Here is a 25,855-nt window from a genome sequence, read left to right on the forward strand (position 1 = left end):
TTGGCCTTATAACACGACCGCACCAAAAGTTTAGAAAAAGTTTAGAAAAACTACAGGTAAACTTACTATAAAAGATTTTTTTTTCCTATGCCTTTAAAGCTGAAGTTTAGGTGTGGCAATTTTTACATAGTTGCATTGGTCAGCTTGGGTCAATGTTAAGTCCCGTACACACGCATCGATAGTTGGCCGTGAATTTTCGGCCAACGTCCGATCGGCCGATTTTTGGCTTGTTAGTATGATCCTTCCGACAACCGACTCTGACTTTTCGGCCGAATAAAATCTGGTGTGCATGCTATAAAATTTTTGTTGGCCGTCAACAGAACAGCCGATTGTTCGTCAGTCAGTACAGATTTCGGCAGACAAAAATTAGATGAGCAAGACTGGGCATGCTCAGAGATGAAAAAACACACGGAAAGTAAACCAGAACATGACATCACTTCTGAAGTTGGTTTTTGTTGGCCGAGAAAATTCGTGTGCGGTCTAGAGTACATTTCAACCAACACAACAACACTGGACAAAAGACGGCCGATCGGTCGGCCGATAATCGTTACGTGTGTACGAGGCTTAAGTATGTACAGTATGTGCCATATCTTTGGGATCCCCGTGGAGGAGAGAACTTACTGTAGCAGACACCGCAACTACTGTGATTGCCGCTGGATTTCTGGTCCCATGCTGAGTGGATGTCCTGCTGCTTACTGAACACAGGAGGTCGTCTGCTCGGCATAGTGACTGTATTAGGGGTGATTACTATAATAATTTCCAGCTTCCACGGAGATCCCATTGGTATGGTACATACATACTTACATTGGTCCAAGCTAGCATAATGTACCATTTGCCTAAACTTCAGCTTTAATTCAGTTTTTGCTTTTGCATGCGACTGATTCTTTCCTTAGCATGACACAACTAATATCTCTGAGCCAGGGTAGAATATCCATGACAAAAATGCAAACTTTCAGTGCTAATTGTCAGCAAGGTATGTAGCAGCCTAAGATAACAAGATACAATTACACCTTCTTTACCATTGCAAGGGAAGTAGGCAAATCTAGGTAAATGCTTGCCCATAATGATTGCAAGGACTCTTCGTTTTAAAGAGGTTGTAAACTCATTTAAAAAATTTTTTTTTTTTTTACAACCTGCAAGAGAAAGACATAATGAGCTAGTATGCTTCGCATAATAGCTCATTATGAAATACTTACCTTAGAACGAGCCCCCGCCGTGCCGCTCTCTTACCTGTATGACGGGCGACATGACATGTCGCCCGTCTTCCGGGATCGCGGCATCCGGTCATCTGATTGGCCGGAGCCGCGGTGACGTCACTCCCGCGCACGCGCACGGGAGCCGACGGTCACGGCACGGGGCTCTGAAGGAACGGCACGATCAGCCGTTCCTTCAGAGCGCATGCGCCAGTGACGTCACTGGCTGCATTAAAGGTAAATATCTCCTAAACGGTGTAAGTTTAGGAGATATTTACAGTACCTATAGGTAAGCCTTATCATAGGCTTACCTATAGGTACAACTTCCTGAGGAGGGTTTACTTCCTCTTTAATGTCCTGCATTGTAATTAGAGCCAAGTTCTCCTTCTAGTGGAACTACACTGCATCTGAGCACCACAAAGCAAAAATGCTATTCAACCACTTCTGGACCAGAAGGATTTGCCCCCTTAATGACAAGGCCTTTTTTTTGCGATTCGGCACTGCGTTACTTTAACGGACAATTGCGTGGTCATGCGATGCTGTACCTAAATAAAATTGATGTACTTTTTTTCCCTCAAATACAGTTTTCTTTTGGTGGTATTTGATCACCTCTGTGATTTTTTTTTTTTTATTGCACTATAAACAAAAAAAGAGCGACGATTTTGAAAAGAAAAAACAATATTTTTTACTTTCTGCTATATAATATTCCCCCCCCAAAAAATGTAAAAATGCATTTTTTTCATCCTTGTAGGCCAAATTGTATTCTGCTACATATTTTTGGTAAAAAAAAATCCCAATAAGTGTATTTTTACTGGTTTGCGCAAAACGTATCGCGTCTACAAACTAGGGGAAAGATTTCTGTCATTTTTATGTTTTTTTTAACTAGTAATGGCGGCGATATGCGATTTTTAGCGGGACTGCAACATTGCGGTGGACAGATCAGACCCCTAACTGAAATTTTGGACACTTTTGGGGGGACCAGTGACATTACTACAGCAATCAGTGCTAAAAATATGCACTGTTACTGTAATAATAACACTGGCAGGGAAGAGGTTAACCCAGGGGGGATCAAAGGGTTGAGTGTGAGCCTAGGGGAGTGTTTTTTAACTGTATGGGGGAGGGACTTGTGAAATGAACACAGAGACCTGTGAGCCTAAATAGGAGGACCACAGGCGCTCTGTGATCATTTCAGAGAGAATAACGATCTACTATGTATACAACAGCTGACCGTCTTTCTCTCTCAGCAGGGAGCAATCGCGGGTGCACGGAGGCAATCGCTACCGCTGGTCCCTTGAAGCAGCACCCCCGCTGCCTAGTGGGGGCGGGAGCGCCCCCAGGAGAGCTCCCACGAACCGCTGTACAGGTACAGCAGTTCGCACAGCCGAGCCAGCCTGTCGCAGTATATCTGCAGCGGACGGTCGGCAAGTGGTTAATTCATTTTTAATATTCAAAGCAAACTCCCCCATTTATCCATGTCTCCATGCTTTATTTTGCATAAGAAATCGCTTTAGAAAACACTCTAGCATTTCTGTCTGTGGCCATCTTGAGTAAGGGCAGGTGATTCATGTAGCATTTACTTCCAGGCATACAAGCAGTAGGGCATGCTTAGCTGAGAAAACTGCTCCTCCCCATCAGAAGCCTCCTGGGATGTATGGCAGTATTTGCCTAGGCAAGAAAACAGGAAATAAGAAACGTTAAAAAAAATTGGTTTAAAACAAGTAAACATAATATACTTTCCTATGTGCTGTATTTACTAATGCTAGCAGCATGAGGATTAAAAAGAGCCAATGTTGGTTGGGAGAGTGAAGTTCCACTTAAAGTCTTGTAGACAGGTTTAAAGTTTGCTGTCTATTCTTGCTGTGGAGATCAACCCTATCTATTTGCCCTGAAGATCATTGTCACCAGAACTGACATAGAGACATTTGTACTGGTGTCTATGATTGGATTTTCCTCACTTTAGAGAGAAAGTGAAGGGATACCTTCCTGGTAGGTCACAAATGATAAAAACTCTACTCTATCCAAATAAACACTTTAAACAATAGAAAATCATCTATGCTTTAACATGGTAATGTAATTTAAAAGTGCCTTCATTCGGGCACTTGCTATTATTGGGTGTTAAAATGGTTCTAAAGGCAGATGTTTTTTTTTTTACCTTCTATGCATTAAAATAAAAAAAATTTTTGTGTGCAGCAGCCACCCTCAGCCCCACAATACTTACCTGAGCCCAATCTCGATCCAGCGATGTGCACAAAGGCTCGATTGTCCAGGGACTCTCCCTCCTCATTGGCTGAGACAACAGTGGGCAAGTCAGTGAGCCAATGAGGAGGAGAGGGGTTGGGGCTGAGCCACGGCTGCGTGTCTGAATAGACACACAGAGCCGTGGCTCAGTAGCAAGCCTGCTTGGGTGCCCAATAGAGCAAGGGGCACTCAGCAGGAAGGAGGGTTATGAGCGCTGGCAAGGGACCCGAGAAGATGAGGATCGGGGCTGTTCTGTGCAAAACCACTGCAAACAAAAAAGATAGGCTTTAATATAACTTTAACTGTCCCTCAGTTGTGTTTCAGCTTTGTCACCCTGGCTGGCACATGAATCCCAGATAGTCTCCAGATGACACACATTGCATTGGTATGATACACTATTCACTATCACTATTAGGAAGACAATCCACAGCAATGATGTGCAGCTAACTTTGGAACAAGTGCATGTAGACAAAAAATCTATATGCAATGGCGTTGATTTACCAAAGACATAGAATGTTCACTTTGCAAGGAAAGTTGCATTTTGCATGAGGATTTTTCCCCAATTAGCAAACGAGGTGAAGCTCTCCTAGCATCTTTTGTTCTAATATGTGCAAGCAAAAAAATGCTAATGCTCTTTTTTAATTTTCCTTCCATGTATTTGAGTATTCTTTGCAAAGTTAAATTTCACAACATTTATCATGCTGTGGGTAAATTTACCTTGCAAAGTGCAACTTGCAAAATGAAAAGCCTATTTGCTTAGTAAATCAACCCCTATGAGTCAAAACCTTTGCTACTGAATTATAAAATCAGCATTGGAGTAAAACGGTCAACCATATTATATATGACTACCTAAGAGCAGCTACCTACTATTGTGTTTACAAGATATAAACTCATGTTACATCTAGATTCTTAGCATTTCCATGTCTTTTTCTCCCAAGCTCACTCTGGTCCTTACCGGCCAGCAGGGCCGCTAATAAGGCAGTACAGCCAGTCCTGTCAGCTTAACAGGGGGGCCCTGGTACCTTTACACTCCATTTCCGAAAAATAACAAACGGGGCTTTCCAAAGCCTTGTAGGAGCAGAAATTTCAATATTATCAGATGCTTTGAAATTTAGAGGAGAGATTTGGGGTCTAATAGACCCCAGATCTCTCCATAAAGAGGACCAGTCATGTCTCATTCTATTACATGTTAAAAGCCAGGACAGGGGAGGGGCCAGGGGTGGGGTCAAGGGCAGGTCAAAGGGGCCCCAAAAGATAGGCTGTACTGGGCCCCATGATTTCTTTCAGCAGCCCAGCCAGCCAGTAGGGATGAGCTTGGGTTTACTCCAAAGCGGGTGCTGTCCAAATGCAGAGATGTCATTGCTGAGCAGGAGATTTTCCACCTTGCAGCTGATTTATACAAAGAGGTTAAGATGATCATGACATCATTGACCTAATATGGTTCCATAGTTTCAGGAATCAGCAGCAGCCAGATCTGTGTGGCTACACTCAGGAGACTGTGACCAGACATTTAAAACAAGATTTATTTACAATGAAAAAAAAAAATCCATCCAAACACCAGCAAACAGAAAACACAGCAAATATGAAGATACAAGTGAACTATAACCAACTGACAAAAAAAAAACCTAACAAACAACCTACCTAAGTAACAGAAAGCCTAACTAAACAGAGAAAAACAGGGAAATACAGGAGATGCAAGTAAGGGAGGGACCAGGACTGGAATCGGGAACAAGGGGAGCAGATACAAGGCAGCGGGATGAATCAACAAGCAAGTATCTGGCTAGCAGGCAAAACACTGAAACACAGGGGGAGTAGAAGAGGAACTAAATACCCTCCCAGCAGCCAGCATCAGGTGGAGACTGATGACTGGGATCTGCTGGCTGCTGGAAGACACACACTGGTGGACACTACAACTACAACCCTCTGCCCAGAAAACCACAGTGCCACCAGCAGAAAATCCAAGTTCTGAAACATAGCCATATTAGCTCAATGATATTGACCTAATATGGCTGTGTAATCATATTAGGTCAGTGATGTCATGAGCATCTCTGCTCTTTGTGTACGTCAGCTGCATGGTGGGAAATCTCCTGCCCAGCGATGATAGCTACCTTCTGGGTTCAGATGAACTTGGGTTCTAACCAAACCCAAGCCAAGTTAAGAAGCTGATGCCAGCACTTCTCAAGAGCTCCAAGCTGTTTGAGTCCTGGCAACAGTTAGATCTCCAACAGGATCTGGCACTTGTGCCTTGCATTAGGCACCCTGCCAATCCCTCAACACAACCTGAACGCATTAGGTATGGCCAAAAGAGGTTAAGAAACCAGATTTTGGAACACATTTAAAAAGAGAGCCATGGAACTCTAAAGAACTGGCTTTGTTCATTGGCTGCAGATCAACCAACCCACAATCCTCTTTTGACATTTTGCAAAGGCACCCGGAAAAAAAAATTGGAGTAAGTGACCATATAGCTATCCCCTAAAAATGTACATAAGCAAATATGTTTTGGCACCCCCTTTTTGCTCAGCCTTCTGACAATAGTATAAACAGAAAAGCAATGGCTTAACAAAACCCGTCTGTAATAAAATGTGTACAGAAATCAACAACTCATTTCAAGAAATGTTTTAAGTAACCTAAATTGCTATGTAGAGAGTGTAGTGGTTCACCAGCTGGTCATATGTTACAATGTGGAAACTGACCTTCCCAGCAGAGCAAAAAAAAAAAAAGCCATTTAAAATATATTTTAAGCATTTCAGCTGCCCTCATACGGGATGTCCTGCAACCTTGAGGGTTAACTTTTATAATTTAAACGACTGAAAAAATTACTGCTGTTCTCCCCATGCTTTCAACCACATTTTCTGAAGCACATCAGTTTAATTTGAATTTTGCAACCACACATAATCAACAAGGCTTAAACATTTCTGAGCTTGTGCCAGCCCAAGCTGTCCAGAACCACGTTTCTCAGAAATATTTTTCCAGTGGTCTCCAGTTCAACCGCAAATACATTAAGGGTCAGTGTGAGCCCAGCATAACCACAATATGGCAGCGTGGGAGAACGTTGGGTTGGCAGCATACAGTTGTCCACTGAGAGTGCCAGTGAGTGTGTGTGATTGCTGGTGTCTCCTAGTGACCACAGGTGATAGCTTGTAGTATAGTTTAGATAACAAAGAAAAATGCTAAAAAAAAAGAACCACATTTTATCTGCCAAAAACACAATGCAATTTTACCAGCCCTATATGTATATATCTAAAGATACACATAGGGTACTTTGTTGCCTAAAGAAAATCTATAACAAAACAGGCTTTCTCGTTTCTAAAGTAAAAGTGATAGGGAATTGAAAATACTCTATAGAATTTGGTGACACATAGGGGCTGATTTACTGGAAAGCGCAAAATCTGGTGCAGCTCTGCATAGAAGCCAATCAGGTTCCGGGTTTTTTTTTTTTTTTTTTGTCAAAGCCTATTTGAACAAGCATTTAAAGCTGATTGGTTACCATGCAGAGCTGCACCAGATTTTGCACTTCCCAGATTTATTAAAGCAAACGCATGGTGTTTTTCTTCCTTCTTTCTTATTTAAAAAATTGAAGTTCAGCCTAAAACTAACTAACTCTAAATATGCTGGCAGCCACATTCTAAGACTAATCTATCTAGCCCTGTAAAGCAAGAATTTCTATACTTACCTTTTCTACAGCCGATCCTTTCCCATGCTGAGCTGTCAGCAGGAGAGGCAGCCGACAATGGAAGCCCCATAGTAAGTCTCTGGGTGACGTCACTTCCCAGGAATTTCACAGCCGTTGTCGGCTGCCTTTTCTACATAGCATCTGCCGCTGGAGACGGGACCGGATCAAGTGCAGAAAAGGTATGTATGGCAATTTTTGCTTTACAAGGTTAGATAGATAATCTAAGAATTTGGTTGCCAGTCAATTAAGGCTCCATTCACACTAACGCGACTTGTCAGGCGACTTGTCAGCCTGACAAGTCGCGGACCCTCGCGGTCCATTGACTGCTACAGGACCCGTTCTAATAACTTGCATAGATGTTCATTATATGAAGTCCGTGCAAGTCGTGCCGAAGTCGCGGTGCACGTGACTTCACAAGTCGCCCCCGAAGTAGTACAGAGTCGTGCCGCTGCAGTGTGAATGCGGGCTGAGTTAGTTTTAGGCTGAACTTCTACTTTAATAAACAAACAACTGATATAAGAGATCACTCTCATGCCTCGTTTGTGTTATCTACAGTCTTCTTTTTTTTTTTTTTTGCCCTGTCCGAGCTCCCAGACACCAGAAATGTTCTTTTCATGTATCAGAATAGTAAAGTGTGTCATATATCAGTAGAATTTTGTTCAATAATTCTGATTTTTGGAATGTTTGATTTTCTGATGGTTAGCAAAAAAGAAATCCCCTGAGATTGTGGGACTATATGGGTGACCTTAACAACCACAAAATGGTACAACCATGTATAAAAACATATGATTTTATTAAATCAACATATTAAAAACAATGTTGTAACAAGACATATGTATACAAAGTACAAAATATAACATAATGAAAAAAATCACGGCTAGCAATGGTTTCAAAATTCAAAGTGACAGTGTGAATAAATGCATTCCAGAAGAGACCCAACACGGATGACAGCTCCGTCTCCACTTACTTTGCAGAGACAGAGCTGTCAGAACCCCGCTCTCCTCAATGGGAGACCACCTGTCCGTTTTCATCCGATCCTATCCGATCCTCCAGATAGATGGAAAATAGGGTTTCTATCCATTCGGATTTCATGGACAGGATCGGATAGCAGCCGGTGTCAGCGGAGATGTTTCCGCTGACATCCGCTGCTCCATAGGGGTGCATGGAGCAAGCGATCCGGTCTGCCCGAAAAACTGATAGGCATATAGGATCGGAAAGCCCGTGTGAAAGGACCCTTACTGTGTATGGCCAGTTTGGGTTGGATGGCCTTGATGACACACAGGATTACTTTTCAGTCCCAGAACTACTGCTACAGAATTGGCCACACATTAATATAGTTACGTTTAGCTCCTTTTGTAGCAGACTCTGTATCTGGTCTGCTACTGACAGAGCCAAATTAAAATACTCAAAGATATCATGTATCATAAACATAATATATAAAAACGTGCTTAGATTCATGTACAATATGCTTTGTGAGGGATTTTTGGGATTTATGAGATTTAATAAGGAAAGAACACCCTTCAACAAGAGCTCAAAGTTTTAAAGCTGAGTTCTTACAGTGCTAAACCACTAAACTGACAAGGGCTTCCAATAATTATCAACACAAAGAATAAACTGTTCTACTTTACTTTATAGCCCACCAGGAACAGAATGAATATATGAACTGTTTTGGATCATATGCTATCTGTACTTCTTTACGAATAGATCCACTGTCACAGCACTACCTTGTATAATGTAAATACTTTATTGTACATGTTCTGAAATTCTGAAAGACTAACTTTCCCAATGCTTTTACATAAAGCTTTTCTTAGGCTCCATTCACACCTGAGCGTATCGTTTTCAGGGTTTTTTTTTCAGATGTTTGGAGGCAGGCATAGACATCTAACAAAAACGCCTGTAATCTGCCAAAAAAAGAAGCTTGTGTACTTTTTTGAGCTTCAGGCATTTTGCTTCAGACGACAAAACGCTCAGATGTGAACAGGGGCCGTTGAAATGAATGGGATTTTGCTTGTTGGGTGCTTTAAGAGCTAAAAAACGCTCAGGTGTGAACAGGACCTTAATGAAATCCTGCCACCCCTCTGAAACATTGCTGCCCTAAGCCCTGGCCCAGAGGGGTTGATTTACTAAAACTGGAGAGTGCAAAATCTGCTGCAGCTGTGCATGGTAGCCAATCAGCTTCTAACTCTGGAAGCTGATTGGTTTCTTTGCAGAGCTGCACCTGGTTTTGAACTCTCCAGTTTTAGTAAATCAACCCCATAGTGTCTCTTCACAGTTCTGTACCTATATGCCTGGTTCCTAACTACTTTATTAAAAAAAATGAATTTAGTTTCCAAGTAACTGCAGATAGGACACTTTACCCGCATTTTGGCTAAAGCCATTAAAAAATTGCTCTATTTAATCTTTCCTGCACAGCTCTGGCATCCCTGAAAGTGCATGGGGGGGGGGGGGGGATCAGGATGGACTTCCTGTTGATGTGACCACTGTGATCAGCTGTCACAGAGGTCACATAGGCAGGAGCCCATCCCGCCAGCTCCCAATCATATCAAGAGGCCAAGAGCTTTCTATGTCAGCTCAGACACAGTGCCAGGGGCATGCAGCAAGCACAATCTCAGCACCGAAACTTTAGCCGTCCATGAACCATGTGGTCATTAATGCTCACCCTCTTTGTTACTGCACGTATGCATTACATTGGCAGAAAAAGGTTAAATAACTTAAAGTGATCATCAAGGTAATATTTTTATTTTTTTAAATAACAGGGATTTTGCATAGAGTGGCCCCAGTCCTCACTGGCACTCCTGGCCCCTCTCGCCTGCCGAGTGCCCCCAGAGCATGCAGCTTGCAATGGGGCACCCGAGCAGTTGTGCTCCTGAGCCGCTGCTCTGTGTATCCATTCACACACAGAGCCACTGCTTGGCCCCACCCCTTCTCTCTCCTCATTGGCTCACTGGCTGTTTCAGCCAATGAAGAGGGAGAGACCCACCCAGCAGAGCCGAGGTTCCTGTACAAAAATGCTGGAGAAAGATCAAGCTCAGGTAAGTATTAGGGGGCTGCAGCACAGAGAAGGTTTTTTACCTTTATTCATAGAAGGCATGAAAGTAAAAAAACCTTGAGCCTTTAGAACCACTTTAACCTGTTACCGACCACCTGCCGCAGTTATACGGCGGCAGGCAGCCACTCACAGGCAAATCGCCATAGCTGTACATCAGGCTCTTTCACGAGGCTCGTCAGCGGGGAAGTCGATGGAGCGGGCAGGCGGCTCCGATTGCCCCCTGACACCCACGGTCGTTCCCCGCTGAGAGAGAAGAACGGTCAGCTGTTGTAAACACAGCTGACCGTTCTTCTCCCTGAAATGATCATAGAGCCCCTGGGATCCTTCTAAATATGATCATGTATCTCTATGGTCATTTCAGAAATCACACCCCCCCCCCACAGTTAGAATCACTCCCCTAGGCTCACATTTAACCCCTTGATCACCCATAATGTTAACCCCTTCCCTGCCAATGTCATTATTACAGTAACAGTGCATATTTTTAGCACTGATTACTGTAGTAATGTTACTGGTCCCCCCAAAAGTGTCAAAAATGTCAGTTAGGGGTCTGATCTGTCCGCCCCAATGTCGCAGTCCCGCAAAAAATCACAGATTGCCGCCATTACTAGTAAAAAAAACAAAAACAATAAAAATGACATAAATCTTTCCTGTAGTTAGTAGACGCGATAACTTTTGCACAAACCAATTAAAATACGCTTATTGCAATTTATTTTACCAAAAATATGTAGCAGAAAACAAATTGGCCTAAAATTTTAAAAAATGTTGATTTTTAAATTTTTTTTTTTTTGAGAATGTTATATAGCAGAATGTGAAAAATAGGGCTTGGTCAGGAAGGGGGCAAATCCTTCCGGGGCTGAAGTGGTTAAAGATGTGACCATCGATTTTTAACATTTTTTTTTTTCTGCTCTCTATGGAACTGTCCAGGAAATAACCTAGCCTCATGTTAATAAATAATAATTTCAGCAGTTGAACAACTGCTGCTATGATTTAAAAGTTTTCCAGATAAAAAAAAGAATGATAAATTATTTAAATTATTAAGCTATTATTTTGCTTATTTTCATCCACATCATATCCAGCAGTTGGATTTCCCACAGAATCTATGTAACTAGCGATCAGACTGAGGGCGAGAGTTAGGGACTTTCAGGATGAATTCTCAGGCCATGTATGTGATTTCTTAAACCACAAATGTTCCCTAAGGCCTTGTTAAGTGAGTAGGGTTGTCATTTACATATTTGCTTCTTATGAAAAGCTGGAATTAAGAAAATCCCATATCCAAATTACATTAAAATTAACACCTTCTTCCAAATTCTGTGAGTAATCCCATGTAGTTACCATCCTGTAGCAATTACAACTATAAATGAATTTATGGTTTGGTTAGTGGCCCTGGACTGTGAAAATCTGAATAATAATTTTAAAGGCAAGCCGAGTTGTTTGTATGATCCCAAAGGCAGAGGAGAAATAGATTGTTTTTGTTGTAACATTATTTTTTCACATTTAGATTTTTTTTATTGATTTAGCAAAGAAACTTCTAATACTGTACATGCATCTTTGTGCACATTGCATTTAATATTAAAGCAGAGCTACATTTATTTAATGCAAACACCATGGCATTTCATGTTAAAAATAGTGCATGCAAGATGACGCCAAGGCAGAGCACAACACTGCACAGAGTGATGATTCTCATCCCAGAACCACCATGTGTCCTCCCTTCTCTTTTGATTGACAGCAACATTTACTAAAATATAGTCATTAGTTATATAGTCATATAAAGATGATAAAAAAGTAGAAGAGAGGAAGGATTAGGGATAAAATGACCTTGTTTGCACACATTGACATAATCACCTCCATTTGATGCCGAGCAGATGTAATGGAATAGTCTCAGAATGATGGCATATTATTAATATAAAATATTGTTTAAGAAATATGGAAAAAGATTTGACAGATTTATAAGTTTGCATGCATGCGCAATTTTGACTTGCAATGTCAGAGTGTGTGAATTCAAAAAAAGATACTTTCTACTTACATTAATAGTCATTTTTTTCCGGGGTGATAAGTATTTAGATTATGTAAATTATGAAAAGAAAGGCCATAAACATGGACATAAAAGCAACAAGAAGCTTGTAATGTGTTGTCCCCACGTTGCAAGGGTTAAATGCTCATTTAGGCCTGGGGAACCACCTGATCTTTCTTTCCCACAAGTTCCCTCTGGGATATTTGACTAGTCCCTGCAACCTCTTTCCTCCTATGCTCTGGTGGTCTAAGGTCCGTGAACATAAAGACCCATGCAGAGACCATAGCCATGCATTGGATATGAGGATTCTAAGGGACAGTCCACTGCCAGGCTATAGGTGAAAAGAGGAGGGTGCTGGCTGCAGGAGGAGGGGGATCGGTTAAAGTGGTAATAAACCCGAAAATAAAAATGTATTGCAGCTTACAAATTATTAGATGTGGTGGCTTTTGGCACTTTTCCACTGCAAGTACCGGCTCGGCTCCACTCGGCACTGCTTGGCCCAGCTTGGCTCAGTTTGCTTTTCCACTGTGTGGTACGAGTCAGCACCTTTCAGCACTGTATAGGCTCTACTCGGCTCGATTTTCTTTTCCACTGTTGTAGTACTTAGTACTAAGTGGGTGGGATTACAACGATTCGCTGACCAATCAGTGGCTAGTAGTGACAAACAATCAATGCTGCATGCAAAGGATTGTATGATATGGTATCGGTACGGCCTGCTTGGAACCCCAACCGAGGTGGTACTGTTTAAGTGAGCCGTACCATGTAGTGGAAAAACGCCGCTGTACCAAACCGTTCTAACCCGTACCATGCGGTACCATGCAGTGGAAAAGCGCCAAACCGAGCCAAACCGATCCGTTCCATGCAGTGGAAAAGCGCCATTTGTTTCCTCTGTTTACTCTGAGTTTCTCTCTGTTTTCACCTGTTGATCCGGCAAGTACTACACCTCCTGTATTAGAGTGCCCCACTCTGGAGGAAGGAGCAACAGAGGCAACTTTAGACAGCAGCATTGTTCGTTTTGGGGGAAGGATAATGTTAGATGTACTAGCAGTTCTTAATACACTAACAAACTGAAGTTGAACTCCAACTAACACTTTATGAGGAGTTACAACAAAGGCCCCTTTCACACTGGCGTTCCATTTGTCTGTTTTTCATCTATTAATTGACGGATGAAAGACTGACATCAATGCATCTCTATGGAAAAAATGGATGTAAACAAATGATTATCCATTTACATCCATCAACATCAGTTTTTTTAAACGGATTAAAGCCCTATTTTTTTTCCATTAAAAAAAAAAAAAAAAAAAATTGGGGGCCTATTAGGTTGCAGGATTAAGTGGCTCCATACTATGGTTACTGTACCACATACTTACTTACAATTGGTAATCATCTCTAAACATGTTTGTACCTACACTCAGTTGTTATGTTGCTTGATTGTACCATTGCATTGTAAACTTTGTTGTTTAATTTTTTTCTTGTCTGTATTTAAAACATTTTTCAATAAAAACGTTTAAAATAAAAAAAACGAAAAAAAAAAAAAAAACGTTTTTGCATCTGGTTTTGCATTGATAGTGGATGTAAAAAAACTGATGTAAACTGAACCATTTTATTCTTTAAAAAAGTGACTGAACTGATGTGGAATGTATGTTTCTTGATAAAGAATATTATTTTTTTTTTAAGTTGTTATCAGTAAACTTCCACTTTAAGAAAAACTGCTTTAAGTGGTCATCTTGACCTAAATGAGCATTTAACCCTTGCAGTGCTGGTGCATCCCCACTGCAAGGGAGCATTGTTTTCTTTCCCTGCAGGTGGGTTTTAAATAATTCATGTTAAAGTTCAATCTAAGTTTGTGTTACACTCACTTTCATTAAAGAGGATGTCCCCAGGACCTTATTTAAGACTCGTAAAGGGCTTTTGATATATTGTAAAAGATCCTCGCCCCCGTCCCCACAGGTTTGGATTACCAATATGAATACCACTCTTCGTTATGGAAAAAATGATATATACCAGGGTTAGCACCCGTGGAGCTGGTTTATATTGGTTACTAGGTTGAGGTTGAGTTCTTAGGCTTATTGCCTAGTCACCATGTTACCTGAGGTGGGCTTTTACCCCCAATATTCTATGTTTACTTGCATGGCTGTTAATTACCTAACATGTATATTGTTCAAGTTGTGATAACAGAGGTGTGGTTCTATATTTATATCAGCAGATTTTCCTCTAATTTAAAATACTGCTTAATATCTTTGCCAACTTGTATATTCAAGTGTTTGATATTTTGCTGTATACTGTGACACAGATGTTCTGGAACTCGTTTCTGTGCTGGTTAATAAACTTTGTCTTTGATTAAAAAAAAAAAAGGTTGTGTCACTCCGATTTAGCAAATGGCTGACAGAATCATGTACAGGTCCCTCTCAAAAAATTAGCATATTGTGATAAAGTTCATTATTTTCTGTAATGTACTGATAAACATTAGACTTTCATATATTTTAGATTCATTACACACAACTGAAGTAGTGCAAGCCTTTTATTGTTTTAATATTGATGATTTTGGCATACAGCTCATGAAAACCCAAAATTCCTATCTAAAAAAATTAGCATATTTCATCCGACCAATAAAAAAAAAGTGTTTTTAATATAAAAAAGTCAACCTTCAAAAAATTATGTTCAGTTATGCACTCAATACTTGGTCGGGAATCCTTTTGCAGAAATGACTGCTTCAATGCGGCGTGGCATGGAGGCAATCAGCCTGTGGCACTGCTGAGGTGTTATGGAGGCCCAGGATGCTTCGATAGCGGCCTTGAGCTCATCCAGAGTGTTAGGTCTTGCGTCTCTCAACTTTCTCTTCACAACATCCCACAGAGTCTCTATGGGGTTCAGGTCAGGAGAGTTGGCAGGCCAATTGAGCACAGTAATACCATGGTCAGTAAACCATTTACCAGTGGTTTTGGCACTGTGAGCAGGTGCCAGGTCGTGTTGAAAAATGAAATCTTCATCTCCATAAAGCTTTTCAGCAGATGGAAGCATGAAGTGCTCCAAAATCTCCTGATAGCTAGCTGCATTGACCCTGCCCTTGATAAAACACAGTGGACCAACACCAGCAGCTGACATGGCACCCCAGACCATCACTGACTGTGGGTACTTGACACTGGACTTCAGGCATTTTGGCATTTCCCTCTCCCCAGTCTTCCTCAGGGTCCGGTCACCTCTTCTCGTTGTGCAGCGTTTTCTGACACACTTTTTCCTTCCCACAGACTTCCCACTGAGGTGCCTTGATACAGCACTCTGGGAACAGCCTATTCGTTCAGAAATTTCTTTCTGTGTCTTACCCTCTTGCATAAGGGTGTCAATGATGGCCTTCTGGACAGCAGTCATGTCGGCAGTCTTACCCATGATTGCGGTTTTGAGTAATGAACCAGGCTGGGAGTTTTTAAAAGCCTCAGGAATCTTTTGTAGGTGTTTATAGTTAATTAGTTGATTCAGATGATTAGGTTAATAGCTTGTTTAGAGAACCTTTTCATGATATGCTAATTTTTTGAGATAGGAATTTGGGGTTTTCATGAGCTGTATGCCAAAATCATCAATATTAAAACAATAAAAGGCTTGCACTACTTCAGTTGTGTGTAATGAATCTAAAATATATGAAAGTCTAATGTTTATCAGTACATTACAGAAAATAATGAATTTTATCACAATATGCTAATTTTTTGAGAGGGACCTGTACCTATTAAATAAAAAAACAAGGATCTGCCACCATTTGTGTGTGTGTTTGCACTTGCATCAAATATTCATGACTTGGTTACTTTAATGTCATTGCTATTGACCTGTGACTTCAGTTATATGAATAATTATGATATAATTCTTTTTCTCTAGATATTGATGAATGTTCCACTATCCCGGGGATCTGTGAAGCGGGTGAATGTGCTAATACAGTGGGCAGTTACTTTTGCAAGTGTCCATCGGGATTTTATACATCGGCAGATGGATCAAGATGCATAGGTAAACTTCCCAACTTCTATACCAGTGATGGTGAACCTTGGCACCCCAGATGTTTTGGAACTACATTTCCCATGATGCTCAGATACACTGCAGAGTGCATGAGCATCATGGGAAATGTAGTTCCAAAACATCTGGGGTGCCAAGGTTCACCATCACTGGTCTATACAGTATAAAGTATATACGTGTACACACATATATACAGAGGCGTAACTAGAACCTTCAGGGCCCCGGTGCAAGAAACCATGAAGGGCCCCCTGGACCCCTGGCCGGGGCCCTTCCCTTCAAGCCTGGGGCTCTTCCCACTGATCTTTGGACCCTTTATTACGGTCCCGCAGCGGGACCCTTTCACAAGTCCTGCAAAGACAGTAGAACACAAGTGAACTGGATGGGAGGAGTGGTGGGGGCAGCATACAGAAGAACCAATCTCCTCCATTTTCCTCCTGCAGCTACAGGAGGAAAAAGGAGGACAGTGATTACTCTACATACTGCCCTTCCTATCCAGGTGTACAAGGGAGCCACGCAGGCCCCCTGGAGCATGGGGCCCGGTTGCAATTGCACCCCCTGCAACCCCTGTAGTTACGCCCCTGCATATATAGTAAGAGATGCTTATGTCTGAGCCTAGCAAAATCACATTCTATTATTCTTTGCACTAGATACTCGTCCTGGGTATTGTTTTACATCGTTATCCAATGGGCGTTGCACCAATCAGCTCCCCCAACTGCTACCTAAGATGCAATGTTGCTGTGATACTGGAAGATGTTGGTCTTCAGCAGCAACTACACCACCCGAAGTGTGCCCGTTCCGTGGGACAGGTGAGCCAGTATTTCTGTAATTCTTTATTTAGACATTGTACATTTACACAACATTGTGCCAGTACTACAATAAACAGAAAATGTGAGCAGGAACTCCACAAAGAACCAGCAAAAGCTCGTAAGAGCACAACCTAACAGCGATTTTTCAGTAACAGTGAACTGTAGAAAAGAAATAAAATGAAAATGTACCATAGAAGATTGGTAAGGTACCAAACAAATTATCCCGAAATACACAATGCATGAGTTTTAACATTTTTCTATGGTAAACCACCTCATTCTTGTAAACAATGGTTACAGGGAAATACATCAAAACAGACACTTAGAGAGTAAAAAAAAAAAAAAAAGAAAGGAAAAAAAACCCTGAGCAACATTCAAACACGAGACCTCAACAGAAAGTCGAGGGAAGAGAGAGAGAAAAAAAAAAAAAAAAGGGAAACAAAAGGAAATGTGAAGACGGGGCCGGAAGCGGATCCGAGGGGTGGGAGGGGCAACGAAGCGCAATGCTTCTTCACTCCAGCTACTCCCCCCCTATAGAAATCCAATCAGTGCCTAAAGCCAGAGACAGACAGTAACGCCCACTAAACAATGCCAAAAGATTTTAAGCATATCCAGGGGTTGCTCGCATTAAGTCCAGGTACTGCGCGGAGCATGTGTACATTGTCCAATGCCGCCACATCTCCCGAAATTCGTCTTCCCTATTATTAAGCGAGCCTGTCAGGCTTTCCAAAGATCTTATTTTAGCCAACCTCGCAAACCAGTGGCTCATAGTTGGAGGAGATGTTTGCTTCCAAGGTGAGCTAGTAGTTAAAGCTTTTGATATTTTATTATTATTTTTTTTTTTTTTTAAGGATACCATTACTTTAGCATTAATATATCAATGCATAGCAAGCAACTTTGCAGCTATAACTACTACTTTCCAACCAACATTCAAATAAAGCTTTTCTATAATGCATTATTTATTTTTAAGTAAAGAAAATAAAAGATTCTACAGAAGTTTACATTTCTTAATAGAAGCTTTGGTATCAAAATGCCCCCAAGCTGTCTTCTGATTTCCATATACAGTAAAACCTTGGATTGCGAGCACAATTCATTCCGGAAACATGCCAGTAACCCAAAGGACTCGTATATGAAAGCCAATTTCCCCATAAGAAATAATGAAAACTCAGATGATTAATTCCAAAACCATTTATTCATAAGTCCTTCACTCTATAGTCCATATAAAGAGATTATAGCAATGTGATAGGTTGTGTAACCATAAAATGTCCATCCACAAATGGCGCCTCCACAAGGGGATTAGAAGCAAAATCCAGCGGGAGCTACAGAGTATAAAAGAGAAGAGAGGCGCCTCTAAGAGCCCATTTACACTGCCACGACTTGTCAGCCTGACAAGTCGGGGTCGGTCGCGGTCCATTGAGTAGCACAGGACCCGTTCTAATAGGAGCGACACAAGTCGCTCCGACTTAGAAAAAGGGTCCTGTACTACTTTGGGGTGACCTCGGAGCGACTTGCATAGACTTCCATTATGTGAAGTCCCTGCAAGTCGCGCCGAAGTCGCGGTGCACGCGACTTCACAGGTCGCCCCCCGAAGTCGTGTTGCCTCAGTGTAAACCGGCTCTAAGTGTAGCAATATGGTTACATTAAAGAAGGTACAACATTTTGAAAAACACATGGTTGATGATTATGTAGCACAATTCCCAGACGTTTTGCTGGATATGGGTCCCCCTGGGTTACCGCTAGCAACAACAGCACATTTAAACATGTTTCTCCAAGTGTGAGCACTGAGACAATGACCAGTCCAGTATCTTTGGGTTTTTGTATTTATTTTGTAACTTGGATAGGAGAAGGGATGAGTGGGATACTCCTTGAACTGAACAATGCACAATTTGGATTTCCCATTACTGTACTTTTCTTTCCCAGGGACAATGGTCATTAGAGCAAATAGAGAGGATGAATCTCCTTCAACTGGGACAGTAATACAATTTGACAGGGTTGGCAACCTTTCTATACTCTATCCAATGCTCAAAAAAACAAAAACAAATCGGTATTAGATATACTTTAGGCAATGCAGTTTAGTGGAGCTGAGACAAATACAGAGCTCCCTCTAATGGTCAATCTACAAATATCTGTGTTTAGTACTGTAGAAAAAATATGGCATGCACGCATTTCAACTTACAGAAGTCATATAAACACTAAGCTTGACAGTAAAAAGCTCAAAATATTTACCCACTAAAAATATATTACTCTTTCCCTTTAAATAGTTTTTATTTAACTTCTTGTAAACATTTAAAATATCCAGTGTATATGTACATTTCATCTCATAGTTAACAATGTTTGTGCTGCTGATTTGCTTGAACAAATTTTCACAGTGAAAATAGACAAACTGCTGTAAATCACAAACGTGGTGGTGGAGGGGAAAAAACATTTCTGAAAATGAATACCAAACTAGAAATCAAATATCCAAATTCAAGGTCATGTATTTACTGTTTGTTTCTAATAATGTTTATGTTTTTATCTAGAGGAATACCGTAAACTGTGCACAGCGTCTTGGGTACGTCCTGGACAGATCCCTGGACTGGAACCAGGACCAGTTATTCCACCTGGGTTTCCTTATCCTCCAGAATACCCTCCTCCAATAGGTCCACAGGTGCCACCAGGCTACCCTCCTGTGTTTCCACCTCCAATTGTTCCTGGATATCCCACCCGGGGTCCTTCAGGTAAAACACGAACCTACTACAGTTTTATTTCATATAATCTGTTAATACAGTTTTATTGTGATGTGTTTCCTTTTATATACTTTAGATTCAGATACATCACAATTTTAATGGGTTGTTACATGATGGCGCTCTGGGTCCCGTATAAAGTATTTTTTTAAGCAAGAACAACACCTCTGTACCTCTGCACCTGTCAGAACACACTAAATAAAAAGGGGGTGGAGGAGCTACACTTCCAGCTTCTTTAATTTTTTTATTTAAAGGATGTCGGTCAGGAGGGTGGTGACAGAGCCAGCTACTGAGCGAATTTTAGCTGGATCTTCACGAATTGGTTGAAATTTGCAAAGTGAATGATTAGCTTTATTCTGCTAGAGAGATAAGGAGGAAAGCTATGGAATGGGGAATATTTGATAGTGATTTAAAAAAACTGAGTTCCACATTCAGTCCATTATCTTTTGTGTTCAACAGTAATATATCATTTGTAGTTCAAAATAAAAAATTAAAAAATATGTTGCAAATAAAAAAAATATTACGGACAGTACTGTGTGCAAGTACACTTATATGGTTCTGGTTAATTACAAATAAAAAAATTATCAACAATTTTGCATGGTCTTGGGAAAATTACAGGACTTTTTTGCAAAGATTATATAAGATTAAATATTTGACTCTTTTAAAAATGTTATGTCTGCTTGTTATCAGAAGTAGCTTCCTCTAATGTTGTTATGTCTTGTACAATTAAAACAAAAAAAAAAAAGATATAAATCTCTTGGAGTTATTTGTGTACAGCCTTCAGCTTTGTGCTGTTCTGATTTTGTAGTATAATGAATGCCTTCTTAGCTATCTGCCCTGCATATTCCTTAGCAGAAATCCATTCTCATGTTGCTATGTAGGGGCTTCAGCAAGATTATTAAACCTGTGCCTTTCAATGTTTTCTATGAGGCCCTGCCTATATAATTTTGTACTTACTATCCTCTGCTAACTGCTCCTTTACCAACTTTTCGGCTTCATGCACACTAGAAAGCTAAAAACTGCTTTAGACACGCTGGACAAAAAACGCGAAGGTTTTAGCGTTTTTTGCCGGCGTTTAGCAGTGTTTAGCCTAGTGTGTAAGCTACATTTAGTAGCTACAGCGTTAAGGAGCAAGGCCACCGGGGTCCTTACCAACCAGTGAACAGCTGGTTGTTAAGGAGTGGGCCAAGCAGCCGGCCACTGCGTCCTTAACAACGGATGAGTCATCAGCTGTCAGCAAGCTTCCTAAGGAAAGACATTGTCCACAATATATACATATATATATATATATATATATATATATATATAAAACGACACCCCCCCCCCCAACCCATATCAGGCCCTTATGTCTGGTATAGATTTTAAGGGAAACCCGTCACCAGTTCTTTTTTTAAAAAACCACATAGGGTCCCCCAAATACATGCCAGACCCTTAGGTCTGGTATGAATTTTGAGGGGAACCCCCATGCCAAATTAAAAAAGAAAAAGTGGAGTGGAGTCCCCCCATAAAAGCCATACCAGACCCTTATCTGAGCACGCCTGGCAGGCCAAGAAAGCAGGGATGAGCAAGCGCCACTCCCCTCCTGAACCATATCAGGCCACAAACCCTAGACATGGGGGGGTGCTTTGGGGCTCTGCCAAGGGCCTCTTCCCCACAACCCAGGTAGGTGATTGTAGGGGTCTACGGGCAGGGGCTTATTGGAATCTGGAAGGATCTGTCAATGGGTGTGGCTCATTGACTAAAAAAGTCCCTTTTTACAAAAGGAAAAATAAAAAAAAATGTCCCCTGCTGTAGATCCACCGTCAATCACGACACCCAATGCCACTGCTGACTAGAAAAAAAGAAGTTTAGATGAAGGCTCCTGCCGCCTGCCAGCTCCGCTTTCTGACAGCTCTTAAATAACTAAGGGGTGGACCACCCCGGGATCATTGCCGGGTGGCACCGCCCCCTTGTGACATCACTGACCCAATTTACCCCTCCTCATGTCAACCCCCCCCCCCTTCCTTGCATGCTCGGATAAAGCTCTGGTATGGATTTTGGCCCATGCCACCGCTGACCTGGAAAAAAGAAGTTTAGAGGAAGGCTCCCACCATCTGCAGCTTTGCTGCCTTACAGCTCTTTAATAACTAAGGGGCAGACCACCCTGGAATCATCGCCGGATGGCACCGACCCAATGCACCCCTCCTCATGTCAACCCCCCCCCTTCCTTGCATGCTCGGATAAGGGTCTGGTATGGATTTTGGCCCATGTTATTTTTTTTTTAATTTTGGCTTGGGGGTTCTCCTCAAAATCAATGGTAAAGATTGGGGGGGACCCCCGCGCTGTTTTTTTTTTCACATTTCTATATTGCCGTCAATGGATTTTTTTACATTCAGCTGTCAGCAGGGAAGCCCACTGACAGATAATGACAAATCCATTGTGAAGGTCGTAGTAGCAGGCTTCCCGGCTCCTTAACAGCCAGCTAATCACTAGTTGTTAAGGATGCCGCGGGCCTCTGCTTCAAAAGATAAAAAAAACATATTAAATAAATAAAAAAACGTTGCTAAACACTGGACACCAGTGTTTAGCAGAGGTCAGTAGAGTTTAGGAATTGTCAGTGTTTTTTCTGCCAAAACACCGATGCTCCAGAACTTGCTAGCAGAGGGTTTTTTTTCTGCCAGTAAAATCCCCTGTCAAAAAACACTAATTAAAGTCTATGTGTGAACATGTAGGATAACATGCAGGGGAGTTTAGAGGCAGTTAAAAAAAAGTCTGACGCCCAAAACAGCAGCTGTAAAAATGCCCAATGTGCATGAGGCCTTAGTATTCGGGTTTACCAATAAATTTTAAAACTCATTTGCTGCTTTACTCCTATTACCTTCCTGGCCAATGGCCAGTTTCAGTCTCCAGTGACTGTTTATCTGATCTGTCACCATGATTTGTCACTGATCTGTATACCTGCCACATACTAGATTGGGTTTTTTTTTCTATCCAGACCTAATATAGTGATGGGTTGACTTTCATGGCACTTCCTCTCTTCTGGTTATTTCAAAATAAATTAATTGAGGCTCTTTAACCTCTGGCGTTGCCAATCCCCATCAATATTCACTTCCTTTCTGCTCTTGTCTTTATCCATCACCACATGACATCACCTTTTTCAATGCTATGGTTTGGCCAGCTTGCACATTTTTGCCTTTTCTGTCCATGTGAAGCTACAAGCCCCAGCATGACCCACTTTTGTTCCTCCTGTCTACACAAAACCATTAGTCGCAACAAATCACACTTGTGTGTTCATGTTTGTGTAGAATTACAAGGCAGAGCATGACCACTTCCACAATGAGGACTTCTGAAATGGTCCCACATAGCCTCCTTTTGCCAAACGCTGCAATGGGTTAGCTCCAGGATGACAGGAATATCACACACAACAGCCCTGACCGATAGAATCTTCTGCTACACACTTCTCAGACCACTCCACTTTTGTTGAGAAAAAAAAATGTACATCGCAGGGATTTTAACAAACTTTGTTGCAGATTCCTACCGTTTTCTTAAGAAATATTTTATTGTTAAGCAGCTGATCTACTTACAGTGTTTTAATGAGGAAAGTTGCAAGGTTTGAATCTCTTTAGATATAAATAACCCTTTGGGAGTATCTCACCAAAAATGAAATGTTTGTTGCAGAGGATGCCTAAAATCTGACTTGTATCTTAGTGCAGACTTCTAGGAAAATCAGTTAGACAATCACACTAATTGTAAAAGACATTTCTGGGGGTGCTTCGTACAAAAACGGTGTATGAAGTGCCTCCAGGTTGCCATATTACATTGAATTTATAGAAAATGTAAGTGCTGCAGATTGAAAAGGAAAGGTCGTTTTTAAAACATTCAATTATAATATGGCTTTTATTGTAAATTTTTTGTTATTTTTTTTTATTAATTTGCAATCTTTTTTCCCATGAAAATGAAATTACCCTTAAAAGAGATCCTGCATCATACTCGCAGACTAATATCTGCTTTTCCCAGACAGAGAGGGAAATGTCACATCCGCACTCCACAACCTGGCAGATAAAATCTGTACCCCCCTCACTAGACTGACAGTAACATCCCACATTACACACCTTAAGCTGACAGGAAAATCCTGCACCACACTTTCTGGACTTTAACAAAAATCCTGCTTCACATTTCATAAACCGATAGGAAAATTGTGCACCACTGTTAGGTAAAAAGCTGAAACTCATGTACAGTAAAATGTGTGTGCATTGATTCATGTTTTACGCATGTTGATGTAGAATAAAAAGTGTATTGCACTGCATGTCAAACACACATTGATTTGCACTTTTATGTATTTCCATTGACTTCAGTGGAAATGCATGTGACTAAATATTGAAGTGTAAATGCAACCTTTGGAAACCCTTTATTGCTTTTTTCTGTCTTGGAAAAGTCCGTTATCTTTGTTCTCCAACCCACTTTTAACTTATTAGAGAAGCCACATGCAGGGGACAGAGAATACTTTAAAGGAAGTCTTCACCCTGTTTAAAAAAAAGTCAGCAGCTACAAATACTGTAGCTCCTGAATTTTAATAAAAGGATACTCATCTGTCCAGAGGTCCAGTGCCATGCTCACCTGAACCAGTTCTTCACCAGTCTTCAGGTCCCCGGTGGGGCAGCAAACTGTGATTCCTTGTGGCTTCACACCCTGCTTTCCTCTGTGCATGCGTGAGCTGCGCTCTGTAAATAGTCCCAGCCTTCTGGGACCTGTTATATGTGCCACAAGGTTTCCCATGGGTGGGGATAAGAGAACTTCTGGTAGATTGCCATTGATACCTGTCAAAAGCAGGTAAGCCCCCCCCCCCCCCCCACACACACACACAAATAAATTGCCAAAAACAGAAGAATAGGGCATAAACCGGAACTTCCCCTTAAGGCCCCTTTCACATGCCTCCGTTCCATCGACGAAGCCGTTCTGCTCAGCGGGGGATTGTTCCGCCGATCCCCGCTGAGCAGGCGGATGACAGCTCCATCTCCGCTCTGTGTGCAGAGACGGATGTGTCAGATCCCCGCTGTCCTCTATGGGGGAATCGGATGAGAACCGACTGCCTCTCCGTTCTTATCCGATCCGATCCACCAGACGGATGGAAAATAGGGTTTCCATCTGTCCGGATTTGACAGACAGGATCGGATCAGATGTCAGCGGACATGTCTCCGCTGACATCCGCTGCCCCATAGAGATCCATGGGGCATCCGTTCAGATCCTCCTGAAAAACTGACAGGCGGATCTGAACGGTCCGCATGTGTGAAAGGGGCCTAAAGCGTAACTCCACTTTCATGGGAAAAAAACCAAATAAAAATAATATAGCATATACAATTGTGACTAAAGTCATATTGTAATTGAATATAATTAAAAATTACCTTTCCTTTTCATTCTGCAGCCGCTGTCATTTTCTGAAAATGCAATGCAATATGGCTACCTGGAGGTGTTTTGTACACAGAATGTATACTGACCACACCCCAGAAACATCATTTCCTGATTGTGTGATTGGTTCATTGATTTTCCCAGAAGATTGCACTAAGATACACATCAGATTTCTGGCATCCCCCGCGGCAAAAATATAATTTTTGGTCAGATACTACAAATAGGAAATCATGTATAAAGGGCTGCAATTTTATTCACTAGTGCCCTGCAGGTGAAGCAGCTGTTTGATAATCAAGAAACCACTCCCAGTAGATTGCCTTACCACATAGGCACAGACAGACACTGACAAACACACAGGGATATCTTCAGAATAACAAAAGGTAGGAATCTGCAACAAAATTTGTTAAAATCCCTCCAATGTACATAGGTCACCCAGAGGGGAATGTATTTTTCTCAATAAAAGTGGAGTTACTCTTTAAGGGTGAAGTTCTGCTTTAGGGCCAGAAATGCCTCTGCCTGAACTGAGATTAGGGCCCAACATGCTATTTAATTTTTTGTAAATATATTTAACTCATGAACTCTTGCATGCTCTACATTTTAAAAAATGTCCAGTCTATAAAATTTAGCAAAATAATAACTGAATTTAGAGTAGAAGAAACATATCATGTTTACTTTCTGTTTGAGTTCACGGTTTTCAGTGAGTAGGTCAAGGAAAGTATAATTTAGCAAGAAATATTTAAGGCTACATTCACACCTGAGCGTAGCGTTTTTGCGCGTTTTT

General features: G+C 41.4%; 1 protein-coding gene across 2 annotated transcripts in view; it reads left to right on the top strand.

Moving 5' to 3' along the window:
- Window positions 1–25,855, top strand: part of FBN1 (fibrillin 1) — a 398,720-nt gene that overhangs the window by 178,959 nt on the left and 193,906 nt on the right. For both annotated transcript variants that reach the window (XM_082254921.1, XM_082254922.1), the window contains exons 8-10: window positions 16,032–16,157; window positions 16,811–16,969; window positions 19,486–19,683. In XM_082254921.1, the coding sequence (XP_082111047.1) occupies window positions 16,032–16,157; window positions 16,811–16,969; window positions 19,486–19,683 (483 nt within the window). The remainder of the gene's footprint in view (window positions 1–16,031; window positions 16,158–16,810; window positions 16,970–19,485; window positions 19,684–25,855) is intronic.

Source organism: Pelophylax lessonae (assembly GCF_965119305.1).
Source record: "Pelophylax lessonae genome assembly, chromosome: 4".
Classification (NCBI taxonomy): domain Eukaryota; kingdom Metazoa; phylum Chordata; class Amphibia; order Anura; family Ranidae; genus Pelophylax; species Pelophylax lessonae.